Source organism: Sander lucioperca, chromosome 21 (genome assembly GCF_008315115.2).
Source record: "Sander lucioperca isolate FBNREF2018 chromosome 21, SLUC_FBN_1.2, whole genome shotgun sequence".
Classification (NCBI taxonomy): Eukaryota; Metazoa; Chordata; class Actinopteri; order Perciformes; family Percidae; genus Sander; species Sander lucioperca.
In genome coordinates, this window is record NC_050193.1 from 9,150,812 (window position 1) to 9,165,692 (window position 14,881).

The window sequence follows — 14,881 nt, forward strand, 5'->3', positions numbered from 1 at the left end:
TGGAATTCAGAAGAAGAGAAAAGTTAACAAATCATTATATCAAATACAAAGTAGATGGTAGGTGAATTTGAGCAATGCAACTGTATTCAAATGTAACTGAATACTTAATATCAAATATGCCTGACAAAAACTGCATGTCCTATAATCTAATTTGTCCTCACAATTTAGTGACTGACTTTGTTGCATTTCTTATGTATTGCAGCAGTGGTGGCCAACCTCAGGGATGGGACCTCTCCAATGGCTTATAAGTAAATCTGAGGGGTTGAGAGATATTAACCAGGAATGGAAAGAAGAAAAAATGTAGTTCTGAGACTGCGACACAGTCTTTTTTCTCATTGTTGCTCTGTTTTTCTGAAATATGGAATACTTTTATCTCTTCTGGCTTCTCTAGAATGGCTTAACTGCTAACCCCTTTCACATTGCCACATTGTTTTCACAATGCCATTCTCATTCCCATTTATAATACAAAAATATAATTAATATCTGCTTTAAGGGGCCATAAGAAAAAGAAGGGTGGGATCACTGTACTGCAATAAACACCATTTAGTGGTTCAAGTTATTAATAGTCCAATGATGTTTTTTCTGACATTTTTGGCATAGTCTACATATAATGCTGTTTCCCTCATTACCTCATAACAGACTGAAACATATTTTTCATTATGTGTGATAACTGTAGTCAAAAGTAGGGTTTGTCATAGTCAGGATTATTGAATTAAAGTGGAAGTTGCCTGGTTAAATAAAAGTTTATTTAGATAAAAATAACTGCCTCCCACACAGGATAAGTATTTTAGGACAAGATAAACACATTGCCAGTTATATTGTATAGATGTACACTATAGGATTTATAATTAATTAAAACATGTCCATAACTTTTTATTTAGACAGAAAACTATAAACACGCACACACACACACACACACACACACACACACACACACACTCACTCACTCTGTTTCTCTCATTTAAGATGCCTCCGGGAACGAATAAGTGCCAGGCAGTACCAGTCCACTGATGGTTGCTCTCGCCAAAGGCCTGACAAACAGGGATGCCGGCTGGCAGGATGCCTCCTGCCCCTCCTCACGGCCACAGGCAGCTGAAAGAAAGAGCGGCCAACAGATCAACAGTTGCTGTGACTTTGGTTGAGCGACTGGCTAGGCTGCTGCACGCCACCCAGCCCACATTCAGGGCACCTGACCCTGGGTAAACTGACAAATGCCTGGCCTTTGGGTGCGCCTACAGATTGACATGACCCTGAGGGCATTATGATCTCACTGCATTGGGCACACACACACACACACACACACACACATATAGCCATGTTCCAGTCACAATGTTTTTTCAAGCACCTGACGAAGTAAATTACGTTAACACTCACCAACACTTTTCAGGCTGTTTGACTTATTGTCATGGAGATGGCAAGCTCTAAAGATGCTTGCACCCAGGAAAGAGTGCTGTATGTAATTTGCTCCTAATTAACATGTTGAAATGATGTGATGTGATGCATTCTTCACAGCTGAATCACACAGTTGATTTACAGTGTATGGCACTGGGAAAAAAGCTATAATTTGATCAGTGCCTTGTTAGCCTAAGTAAAGAATAAAGTACATTTGCTTGATTAGATTTTTCTCAACTGCCCCCACAGTTTGTATTCAAAGACTGTTTTATATGCTCGTGCTGCCATATATGCTTGTTGGCACAGACACACACAAGCATATGGTACATAAGTACACATTATAGCCTTGCAATGTACAGTACACGCATTGGACATATTTAACTCGTCCTGACAAGGCTGTTAATTTCTCTGAAACCAGGGATGGATTCCAACAAATCTCTCTATCCACGTTCCCTCTTCCCTCCAAAATGCCCAGCTGTTGCCACAGTAGACAGCTGCTTTAGGGGTAGAACAAATCTCAGCTGTCGAGGGGAGTTGCATAAGGGGGGTTGGTGGATTTTGGGGTTTGTACTCCCTCAAAACCAATGACATTAACTCCCTACTCTGCACTGAGTTGGGTGTAATGTGGAAAAATGCTGACAGATAGCAGATTTAGGGACAGAAACCAGAGGCTATAGCTGTCTGTGTGTTTACAACCAGAACTCAGAAACTGTGAGTTTTGGAGCTCGGGGGTCAAATACAATATGTGACGTCCCCAAAAAGTCTATGTAGGATAGATTCTTTTACACTACAAACTACAATGTTTGGCAGTTGGAAAATGAAAGAGGAATAGCACTTTGATGTTAGATTAGGCTTACATTTTATTTTTTACATTAAAAGTTTACCACAATGGATATTTACCACATAAGAGGTGAACATACTGTCAAATATCATCCACTGCACAGAAACTCTCTTAAACATGGCTGTTGCACAGAAACTGCCTTAAACTTGGCTGCTAGTTAACTGGGATTTTTTTCTGAAATGCTTTCTATCTGTTTAACTTGTGTACGGTAAATGGAGCTGCCTCTTTGAGCCTGGTATTATTCACGGTTCACATTGTAAAGGTCAGAGGTAATACAAGCTTACATCAGTCTCCTGTTGTGGGGAGCAAACAAGGTTTCTGGGCTATGATCTTTGAACATATTCTAATGAGCACGGACAGCCTGGCACTAGATCAGAAGGCTGTTGTATCATACACAAATTTCATATTGCATAACAAACTAGATTACAGAGAGGGGACGGGGCAACAGCATTGTATTACTGGCCACAGAGGATCAGGGTCTAACCAGAATATGCTGCTGTTCTTTGTTGCAAATGTAGACAATGTGGACCAAGCTAAAGAGTGACATCCTCCATGTGAGAGATGTTTGAATTATGTTGTGAATTATAGGGTCTCTGGGTAAGAGTCACTGAAAGGCCAAACCATCTTTGGACTGTTCTGCTCTGATCACAAACAGCTTGTTGGTGGAGGCTGGAGGAAGCTGAACTGTAGCCCATACAGATGCCTATTGATAAAGACCGACTGTATGTAGGCCTATATCAAATCAATTAAAATTGTGTGCATCTCATATAACTAGGTATATATAGGTATATGACCTAATTTGGGAATGTTTCTGATTTAGCCATAATAAGTTTATAATAACAAGTTTTATTTATGTTAGGGGACAAAGATCCTCAACACTATCTCAACATGGACACTAACTTGAACTTTACTCTGCTGTTCTACCCTCTTGCATATGTGACTTCCTATCTTATATTCTTATATCTCCCTCTTGTGGTGCATTATTGAAATCACATCCCAGCATGTTCCACAGGTGGCTGGAAGTTGTTTTTTTATTTCTCCATAAATAATGCTCATGCTAATAGAAACAGATTAATGCAATGGCTTAAATCAACTAATTCCATCTATATGGCAAATTTGTATTGCTTCTCATTCAGTTACTAAGTGAATGGACAGTACCTCTTATTATATTGAAAGTATATTTTATTCTAATTAGTCCTGGCCTCCAGCTGTAGCTCATAAATCCATAACACCATCTATGAAGTGAAAGACATTAATGAATTAAAGAAAGTTAATAGCTTGTTTCATCATGAATAGGCACAAAATATTAAATGGCAATTGCCATAATAACAATAGGCTACATTAACATATTCGGTAACACTTTACTTGAAGGTATCTACATAAGAGTGACATGACACTGTCATGAACACATGACACTGTCAAGACACAGTCATGACACATAAACCCTAACCCTAACCATAACTTGTCATGACAAAAACCGAATGACACTTACTAAAAGAAGCGTCATGTCATAAACGTTTATGACTTGTTTATAATGTTTATGACACGTTCATGACAGTGTCATGTCACTCTTATGTAGATACCTTCAAGTAAAGTGTAACCACATATTCACATAGTCACTCTAACAGAATAGGCTACTATACAAAAAAAAGTGTGTGAGCCTTGTTGAACGAGAGGTCGCTCTAAATCTATCATAGGCTATGCACCTTATTTTGAAGGTTAAGAACACACTGGCTTCATTTCATACACCAGATGATTGCGATAAAACATTCATAATTCAAAATATAAATGAGAAAAAAACTACTTTTGACACATAACAGAATCATGTAAATATTTATTAATTTATTTTACAGCACCACGAACAGCGTCCTGTGACCTCTATCACCTAATCATCAATGTCAGTCCTGTAATACAGGTCATACAGTCTTTGATGATTACAGTGAGTTTATAACGTGATGATGAAGGTCGAGGCGCAGTGCATAGTCCCTGTGTCCTGATTGTTAAGGTGGAGCTTTTTGCCACATCACATCTATTTGCTGCCGCTACAACGCGCAGTGCCGAGGCTGTTCTACTGGAAAGAGCGAGCTGTCAGCAGCAGAAAGCGGCTGAACAACAACGGAAGCGAGAGCGTTTTTGCATCTCAGGACAATTTCATCCTACTTTAGAGGTGTCGCCGAGCATGCATTCAACGCGCAGGTTTAAAGAAAAAAACATCTGCTAATTTAAGTTCTTCGCTGCAGCAACTTTTCAGTCGTCGGAAGATTTGTTTTCTTTGTTTTAACTAAGAACTCATAAAGATAGTTTTGAAATCTTGAGAAATGTCTCGCAAGAAGGCTGCCAAAGGCAAAGCCGCGACCAGCAGCCCGTCTGCGGGCAGCCCCATCGGGAAAGGGAGCGGGAAAGCTGCGAGGAGCAGCCCGGGCATTGTTCAGATGAACGGCGTGGTCCATCCCAGCAGACCCTCCATCAGCAATAGCAGCGAGTTTTATGACATCGCTTTTAAGGTAGGAGGTTGATCAGTAAATGCATGATAGCAAACTACAACTCACAAAAAAGTGGGCTTTAGTTTCTATAATGCTCCCCAAAAATATCACACAAATTATAGATCACCATAAACTATACACAGATGATCATATGGACACTTTTTGTCTTTTGTTTACCTTTAGGACGAACAGGCTACATGTAGAGAAAAAGACACATAGTAAATTTATATTTGTGGTCAACTTTGTTCTTTGCCAGTGTCGTTTTCCTGTTTAGCTTTTATTGCCTTTCGTTTTACAACCACCTCTATTCACTAAACAGCAGCAAGCTCCTGACACCAGCTATGTCAATAGGCGATCGATATCCTACAAAGGTGCACAACGCCGTGCAACAACCAACAAATTGTTGTGCAACTGGTTGAATGCATGTTTGTCCCTGCAGTACATATCACAGGGTTTGCATTTAGTCTACAGTGAGCGATTTTACCTAACCATAATGGGAGTAGAGAACTGTCACGTCACCACAACACAAACACAGCTCCACACAGATTCTCAGTGTGTACTCCCAATAGCTTCAAGGGACTTGTGCCACCTACTATGTGTTTTGAAGCAGTTGTTTGATGTGAGTGCATGATGTCTGAATGATTGTTCCTTCCAAGCCACTGTGAACTGTAGATATTCTTATTAAACTAATTGGGGTATTTTTTTAGGGTGCAGGGACTAGCACTACCATTTCTACAGTACACAACATCCTTGCAGCCAATAAATTAACAATTGTTAATGCTGTTGACACTGCCACATACCCACTGTTATTGAATTTAGTTATGTGATCTGACAAGTAGCAGCAACATGTTCAGGCAGAAATCCAATAACATTCCCTTAAAATGCTTTCTAGATAGCTATAATGTTTTGGTTAAATGTCGCAAGGCTGGATCAAAAATATCCCACCTGTAGCTTTTTGTGCCTTATTACATGTGCTTTGCAGAGATTAACCTATCTTTCTGAATTTATTGTGCCATGTTTCAGCATTATGTTCCCTCTGATCACTATTCTGTATTGAGACATTGATTGCATTTTATTTATAAAAGCCTTAAGGGCAGGTGCCTCCTCCTGCACACTCCTGCAAACATAAAGCTCATGTAGATCTGTTTCATGGAGAAGGCATGAGAGAAAAGAAGAAAATCGTATACAGAGATCAAAAAAAAAAAGTTGTAATAGGGAAACAGAAGGCAATATTATCCTTTGCCACATTTTGTATCTGACCCCGTTACATCCCTTCATTCTTCCTACTCTGTCTTTCATCTCCTCTCTGCTTCCTCTGTTCACCCAAGAGGCACTTTTGATTTCCATGGTCTAGGGCATCAACGTCCCTCAGCTAACCTGGTAACAGTAATCACATCAAACCTTTAACTTCATCACAGCTCGGAATATAAAAAGAAGGAACGAAGCCCAAGTTCTGTATGCACACATGCACACATGCATTGATGTGCATGCATGTACACACTTACTGAAAGGACATCCACTGGTGGCCATAATGAGCAATCACACACACACAAATTCACATACACCCTCTTCACTGGCCAGGTACCAAAATACCAGGACTAATTTAGCTGAATGATTCAAATGTCCTGTTTTATTTCTGAGGACAAACCAGTCACTGATATAAAATTAAACATATGAGCAAAAGTTCCCTCTTGTTCATGCTCCTACGTTTGTTTTTGTTTTTTTATTTCTTTGCTAGTTATTTCAGTTTTGTCTGACATGTACCTTTATCCACCAGTCAGATGTTTAGTTTAGCCCTCCAGTCATTCATGTCTGAGTTTTTCCCTCTTGTATTCCTGTGCAGGTGATGCTGGTTGGAGACTCTGGTGTGGGGAAAACATGTCTACTGGTCCGTTTTAAAGACGGAGCTTTCCTGGCTGGCAGCTTCATCTCAACTGTGGGCATTGACTTTAGGGTAAGTTTAAATCAATGAAACTAAAAACAAACAAGCAAAAACCAACAAATCACCCACATAGGCTAGATGCAAACTCACTGTCAGGTTTAGTACCTTTTGTAAAATGGGGCCATATGTAGTAATGGATTTTTTTCAAATTCAGTGTCTTTATATACCCCAGAGCTATGAGTATCTCCTGTGTTAGAAGTCTCACAAGATAGGATATTGATTTCTTAAATTAGTTTGACATGCTTTAGTTTTTTAGTCTCCCTGGTTGATAACAGTGTCTCTCATGTGCCAGTTTTGTGGTCCCACATGGGCAGCCAGGAAAGAATGTGTCCATCATTTCTAATGATCACACTCAGGTGTCCCAGAGTAAGAGACAGGCAACCGCTCAAAACAACACTCTGACCCAGGGAAGCAAAAAGAGACAGTTGCTTTCCTCCGGCTCTTCAGTCACCTCATGCACCAGGTCACGTCAGCTACAGTAATAGCCCTGGGTGTTCGCTGAACTACTGTTTTTAATCTCTACGCTTTTTCTGGGCAATTTCATGTAGTAGCCCATGTTTTTCTCTCGATCATTGTCTTTTCTAACAGGTCTAATTAAGTCAAATGCCTTTACACTGATTGGCATGAACATTGTGGTTTATGTATTTACCAACTGTCTTCTCAGATATAGTATATAATCTAGTATGGTCTAGTTCAAGAGGCCTGCAGAAAACTATACTTTTATAAAGTTTATTGTGTTCGCAGTGTGTATGATAGGTGTCAGGAGCATTGCTGATTTATTATTGTGCTCCTGTAACATAGTCGGGCTCACAATGGACAGTTTGAAAATAAAAGTATCAAAATTGATGCAGCAGAACCAGAGAATTATGCCACGCATTAATCTTCCTTGTCAAAACCTGGTGCCTACATTACCCACAATGTGACTCAACTGCCAACATATTGGTCGGAGATTTGGGTGTGTTATGTTAATAGCGGTTGATGTAGCCTCAAGTTGCTTCCTCCACCAATCTTTCTGAGCTCAGTGGAAACTCTGCATGTAAGTTTAACATGACTTGTTCCTCCACCCATCTCCTCTACCCATCATGGTAAATTAACTTATTTTAAAATGCTGTTTTAAAGTTAACGGCACTACATAAGTCCACGTTAGATCTTTTATTCTCTTGGGAGGCATACTCACATGGTCTGCCTCTGTGTGTGTGTGTGTGTGTGTGTGTGTGTGTGTGTGTGTGTGTGTGTGTGTGTGTGTGTGTCTGTGTGTGTGTGTGTGTGTGTGTGTGTGTGTGTGTGTGTGTGTGTGTGTCAACCATTGTATAGCCCTGTGAGTGGGTTGGAGGAGTTTGTGGGTGGATGAGCAGTTGGTTTATTTACTTATGTAATGTCTCTTATAACACCGTCTGTGGTCCCGATGTACATTTAGGCCTATCTCAGCAAAGCAGAGGCCTTTATCAGCTATATTTGCCCGCTGCATTTAATGGAAGAAGGAGTACAAAACTCATAAAGTTTGGTGCTTAGTCTGCTTTTTTGTCAAATTGACTTATTTAATTGCAGTGTGGCACAGAGCTGGGTGACATAAATAATGTCATTATCATCCCATTCTCTTCTGCATGGTTTCTTGTTGAATGGTTCAGTTTTTCGGTACAAGTGAAATAGACCTCCATGACTCATGAGGATCCTTCCTGAGTCAAACTGTAGAGTTAATGGCATATTTTTATCATATCTTTTTAATTTTACATATATTCTCAATGTTCAAGTACTGAATGAACCAAAAAATCATCATAAGCACACGCTTAACAGAAACAAACTTAACCCACAGTTCATAAATGCATACATGTTAAGGTACCCTCTATGTGACTGCACAAATCAAATAAACTGAGTGTTGTGAGAAGTTAAGACCAGACTTTGTTGAGTAGGAAAATATGAAGGTCCTATGTGTTTGTCTTCCCATGGAGGATACACAGAGAGAGACAGGGAGACAGTGAGTGATTGTTATTTTTAGCAAAAGACAGTTTTGATCCCTTTTTAGTTGGTGGGAAAGACGGGCAATTTGCTTCGTATGGGGATTTGATCCAGTTCCCACTTCAAAGCTGCAGCAAGATGCTATGTTTTCTTCCCCCTCTTGTTTATTGTAGTCTCATCTCATTTAAGCCTCAGCATGTTCTTAGGATTACATAGCTGCACTGGTGCATTGTTAGGCTTAAAATACATTGAGTCAGAATATAAACTATAATTCCACACAAATTCCTTTTGATTATAAAATATCAATATAAGGGCCATGAATTCAAAGACAGAGTGAAAAACAAGACAGTACCCAATCATAATAATTCTATGTAGATCTTACCTTGTTCTGTTTCTCAATCTCATTCTGATTTATAATTACTGCTAAACACTAATAGGAAAAATAACTGATTCTATATGGCCCTGTGGCACATGACATATAGACCACATCAGGTTAATTGGATGATACTTCACTATAGCTCGCTAGTAATCAAACATAGAAGCAATGCTTATACTACATTATCTGGGTCTTATCACTATAATGAACCTAAACTTCCACATCACTCTGTTGCATATGAAAAGGATTAATGGAAAATGATTATATAAATTAAGATACATTTTTACTGAGATGCAACTTTTTTATCTTTTTCTTAGAAAATGCCCGATTTGCATAAAAGTGGTAAAAATCATCACATTCAGGTTTTAGCTTAAACAAAATTTTGCCAGAAAGAGCCAGAGAATACAGAACACTTGCAAACGACGATGCAGCATGTCCAGGTCATCAGTTGCCATGGTAATGCAGGTGCTAACCGATCGGCAAGGTGACTGGGACTGACCAGAGGGCAGAGATTGTCTTGTGCTTGATTGTGAGGCTCATAAAGTTTTTGGCCTGTGCGAGTGGTGGGGATTTTCTTTTCTTTATTTTTGCTTCAATCAGGAGGTCTTAAGCAGTTGGTGGAAGGCATCATGTGGGTGTTAAGGACTCAGGCATTTTGCTTGTTGCTGTCTGAGTGAAAAGGATTTCTGACATGTTCTTTATGCTCCAGCCTGCTGTTTAATGTTTAGGTGAAATATGGATTTGTAACATGCATGGACACACAAGCCAAAAAAATCACACAACACTTGACTCTCCTGAGCGTTGTCCTGTACATTTCTTTATGCACTATATCACATTTAATAATCACATTATGTCACTTGTAGGTCCATGCCCTGTCAGGAGAAGGGTAGTCTCCTTTATGAACTGAATCAGGAGCAGCTCTCTAACCCAGAATTACCAATTAGAAGTCTCCTCTTGTCTTTTGTTTTAAGATCTGGCTCTGCAGGGCACAGATAAACAGATTAATTGCTCTACCACAGAAGACAGCATAGAAACAAACTGCACATTTACTCATTGACTGGGATTTCTTTAGTCTTACGCTTACATTACATGTCATTTAGCTGACGCTTTTATCCAAAGCGGCTTACAATTACTATATATGTCAGAGGTTGCATGCCTCTAGAGCAACCAGGTGTTAAGTGTCTTGCTCAGGGACACATTGGTTGATGTATCGCAGTGGGAATCAAACCCGGGTCACCCACACCGAAGGCATGTGTCATATCCACTGCGCCACCATCACCATCACCACCACCGCTTAGTTATGAAATTAAATTTTATAGTTATTAAACATTAGAGATATTAAACTCATTAAAATATGAAAAAAACAATGTAATTTAGAATTGATTTAGACAAATGTATAAAGCTATTAAACTAGGTGAAATATTTCCAATATTAAAGATGCAGAGGTAACAAACACTAAACGACTTAATACTAGTGATGACTTGACGTTTTTTCATAATTTTTTTTGTACAAATTCAAATATATTAGGCCTGAGCTTTGTGTTGATATTAGACACAGTCATTTTAGTCATTCTTAGTTTTTCCATTAGTCTGACAAGCACATGGAACCGTAATGCTGTTTTTTTTGTCTGAAAGTTGACATAATGCTTTGGTGGGTCAATAATCATTAATGCATTAAGACACATTGTGTTATTTAATATTTTTCCTACTGTCAACAAATCCAATGAAAAGACTAAAACCAACAATGCATTAGTCATTCGCTCAATACTTTCCAGCTTCCCCACGCACCATGCCAGTAGCACTCAGGCCCAAACCCATTGATTCATACAGTTTGGGAATATTTTCATCCGCAGATTAATGCAGATTAATACACACTTGGTGTTCAAGTGAGTATTCACAGCAGCATTACAATGTGTGTATGTGGGATAAAAACGTGGAATGCATACGAATTACAGTGCATTACCTTTCCTAGCTATATATATAAATGGTTATTGGGATTTAGGCTAATGCACTTCCATTTCCGTAAAACTCATGGACAAAGAACAACAGTCAATGGTGGGAACTGTCCATGGTGCTGAACTCCTTCTCCAGACTAGGGTTCAACCATGGACTGTATATACAACTAAATAACCCTAACCTTAACCCCAGGTTCAACTAAATCTACATAGAGCGTACAAGGCTACCGAGGCTACCAATCTATAGCCAAATATTTGACATGTCAGGCAGCCATCTTAATCTGATGCAATCAGATTTTCAATAATATCAATTTTCCATGATGCAGTTGCCTACATCCATCATTTTTCTGGCACTTTCTTCCCTGGCATTCTATTTGGCCTTTTGTAAAAATAATGTGTGATGTGTGTGATGTTGTAGCCTGAAGGCAAACTTTTTTTTTTCAATTTCAACTAAATCCCACAGTTACAAAGAGCGGCAGAAAACTGATGAATTTAGCTTAGCTGTAAACATAATGATTCCCAAATGTTATTTACTGAAAAACAACATTGGCAGCTTCAGAGATAATTATTTCTTCATTACTGTGGTTAAAATGTCTTCATTTTGAAACAAAGCTTGAAAAGCAATTTCTTTGAGAGACAAACAGATGATTATTATGAGGGAGCAAAAGAGAAGGAAGGAAAACATACTGGGTAGAAGCACTAGTGAAAGATGCTCAGAAGGAAAGCCAATTAACAATATCACTCCAACAAGCCTTTCCGATGTGGCGGAAAAACAACCTTTTTTATCTTTCCCTCTTCACAACCTACCTTGCCTCAGGACACCAGGGAGAACTAATCCTTCAATCTCAGTTGACATAAATGCAGTGTGGGGAGAAGAGCAGCACTTCGCACCTCTACTGAGAGACAAGGGAGCTGCTCCCGGCTGTCAGTTATGTCTTTTGCGCCCCCAGTGACAGACCTCTTTTGCAACTACAGATTTCACCTCTCTGCACCCTAAAAGCATGACTTGTTTGACTCGGGAAGACAAACTTTGAATGATGCCTGTGAGAATAGATCATCAAACTTTTAGCTTTTTAGCTTAAAGGGTGGCAATCTTAGTCTGTTGGGTTTGTACGGACATTCATGGTTCCCAGATGATGCATCGTAATGATGGTCATCCCCTGACTTTTCCTCTAGCGCCACCATGATGTTGACATTTGTGGTTTTGAATCAAATGTGTATCATTAAAAAGTCTCTCTTATTTATCTTCAGTCCTTGTTAGCATCGTGTTTGGCTTATTTGTGTCACACTCTGATGGTTTATCTTCACAATGGTTTATATTCAAACCAAAAATCAAAAGTCCTTCATTGTGACTGTGTATCAGGTAACTGTTCAGCCTTTTGATTATTGTGAGTTCAAGCAGAAAAAAACACTTTTCTTCTATCTCTTTAGTGCTTGACTGTGTGTGAATTTACCTGACAGCCTCTCTGATTAAGATGTATAACCACCCTTGACCTCAGTGACGGTCCCTTTCCTGCTCCTGCTTGATGTGTGAACAAAATGTGCAATATTTCAACTCATATTGGCATGAGATGTGTGCTGCTCCATTAAAATGTAATTTTAGATCATTTTCTACCCTGAGGATGAACAAATCTTATATTCTGGGGATGAAGTCAGTTATCACAGACCACACTCTGTAGCCCAGGACACATAAGACAACACAACACTGCCTCCCTTCTCCAATGATTTATTTTGAGCACTCTATCTAGGAGTGGTCCATAAAATATATCCCTGACAGGTTTAAGAGACATCGATCACACCTGGCATACTAATTCATCTCACCCTATTTGTAGTTTGTATTGTACATGAGACCTTTATCTTAATGATTTACCCTTGCAGTGCAACATCATCTACAGTGGATGGTTTGAGTTCATCACTGAGTAATGGGTGGTAGAAACAAAATCTGAGAGCAACTGTGCTTCACATATCACATACAGGCTGGGGTAAGGATTGTTGTTTTTAGCCATGTTAGCGGCATGGCTCGAGGGATGTCAGTGTTAGTCAGTACAGCACTTTGGTTCAGACTCAAATATCTCAACAACTACTTTATGGATGGCCATGACATTTTCTGCAGATATTCATTGTCCCCAGAAGATGAATCCTTATGACTTTTGGTGATCCTCTGACTTTTCCTCTAGCACCACCAGTAGGTTGTGGTCTGCCGTTTTTTTCTTATCCTACTTATTAATTAACAACATACAGTAGATGTTAAGGAAAAACTCAGGAGCAGCACAACTCATTTCACATACATGAAGACAATTCGGGAGACCTTGATGACTTACACAGAAGCATTTAATGAATCCTCAATTGAGGAGACAATTAAGCAGGCAGTACAGTTTAAACATAATGTGTTACTGTGCAGTGCCGTCCAAACTCTCTGAAGTTCCTTTCTTCCACAAGCAGTGTTGGGAAGGATACTTTCAAAAAACGTATTCCGTTACAGAATACAGAATACATGCCCAAAAATGTAATTTGTAACATATTTCGTTACGTTACTCAATCTGAGTAACATATTCTGAATACTTGGATTACTTCCACATTGAATTGCATTTTATAAGTGTAGGAATGCGGCCATCACATACAGCTTACTAAACAGGCCTATTCTGGTGTGTTCTTCTGTTCCAACTGGCTGAATGTGTACCTGAACAAGCAGATAGATTTTTGTATTTGTAGTCCCGAACTGCATACTACCACAAGCTAATTTTAGCTAGCGTTAGCTAACATGTCAAACAGGACTAGTCAGTCTTTCAACGGCTCTGGGGCTAGTAAATCAGCACGTAGGAGAATGTAAAGTCGCACGTCAACTATAAAATAGCAAGGTGACCAGTAAAACTACAGTAGACGACTACCCTTGGCTAATTAAAAAAAAATAACTTACTTTAAGATGCTTCTTCAGGTTGGAAGTAATTTGGATGCTGAAAGGAGATTGGTCGCTGGCAAGCAGAGGTTGCACTGCACAGTTATATTTCGTTCTCCCTGTTCTTTCTTTAATGTGAAATGCTGTATGAATTTCCAAGATAGAAACACATTCCCACCCTGGCTCTGTTGTGCCGGTTCCGGCTCCATCTCTACCTCTATCAGTGATCACGCATATAGCTTTTTTTTTCGTTTTCATATTGTGGCTTCTAGGAAATGCATGGATTTGCCTTAATTTATTCAGAGAGTGAATAAACTCGTGAAACAGAGAAGTATCGTCATGTAATCCATTGCTTTCAGCAATGTAACTGTATTGTAAATACCAACTATTTAAATTGTAACTGTAACGGAATACAGTTACTCATAATTTGTATTCTGAATACGTAACGCTGGTACATGTATTCCGTTACTCCCCAATACTGTCCACAAGGTGTATTTAAACTCATGCTGGAGACGTTACGTTTAGATGAACCTTAAACAAAGATATCGCAGGCGCCGTAAACACAGATACTAAAGCCTAGTTCAGCCTATCTCTCTCTCTGGAAAGTATGCTAAAGCACGGCTGGCCCACTGACCTCCAAAATGAGATAGTCCTGAGACAAAACATTCCCTTATCATGTAGCTGCCTACGTAGACTCATTAAATCTGTAGATAGACAATCATCATACCACAACATGGTGTTTCCTGAAATTCGACCACAATACACAGCAACACTTGTAATATCCTGTAATACTTGCCATCACTATCATCGTCTGCTTTCCCAGAGAGGCCACTCCCCATGTTCCATGATTCCACTCATGATGCTCCCTCTGACCCCTGTGTGTCACAAGTTGGACCAAGAAGTTTCGCACCTCAGAGTTAAAGCATATAAAATCAAGTTTCCCTTTTTAAGCACAGCAGGAGAGTTTCACACAAAACAAGACAGCACCCGTTGATTCAGATTTCACTTTCCTCTGATGTTATTTTTGGGTGTAATTAGTAT

The 14,881-nt window shown here is 39.3% G+C and overlaps 1 protein-coding gene across 2 annotated transcripts in view; it reads left to right on the plus strand.

The window, feature by feature from the left end:
• The first annotated feature begins 4,197 nt into the window (after nucleotides 1-4,197).
• LOC116059332 (ras-related protein Rab-26-like) overlaps nucleotides 4,198-14,881 on the plus strand; it is a 51,217-nt gene continuing 40,533 nt past the window's right edge. For both annotated transcript variants that reach the window (XR_004896170.1, XM_035996575.1), the window contains exons 1-2: nucleotides 4,198-4,737; nucleotides 6,560-6,670. Coding sequence is in view for 1 of the 2 variants with exons in the window: in XM_035996575.1 (XP_035852468.1) it covers nucleotides 4,552-4,737; nucleotides 6,560-6,670 (297 nt within the window). In the remaining variant the exon portion in view is untranslated. The remainder of the gene's footprint in view (nucleotides 4,738-6,559; nucleotides 6,671-14,881) is intronic.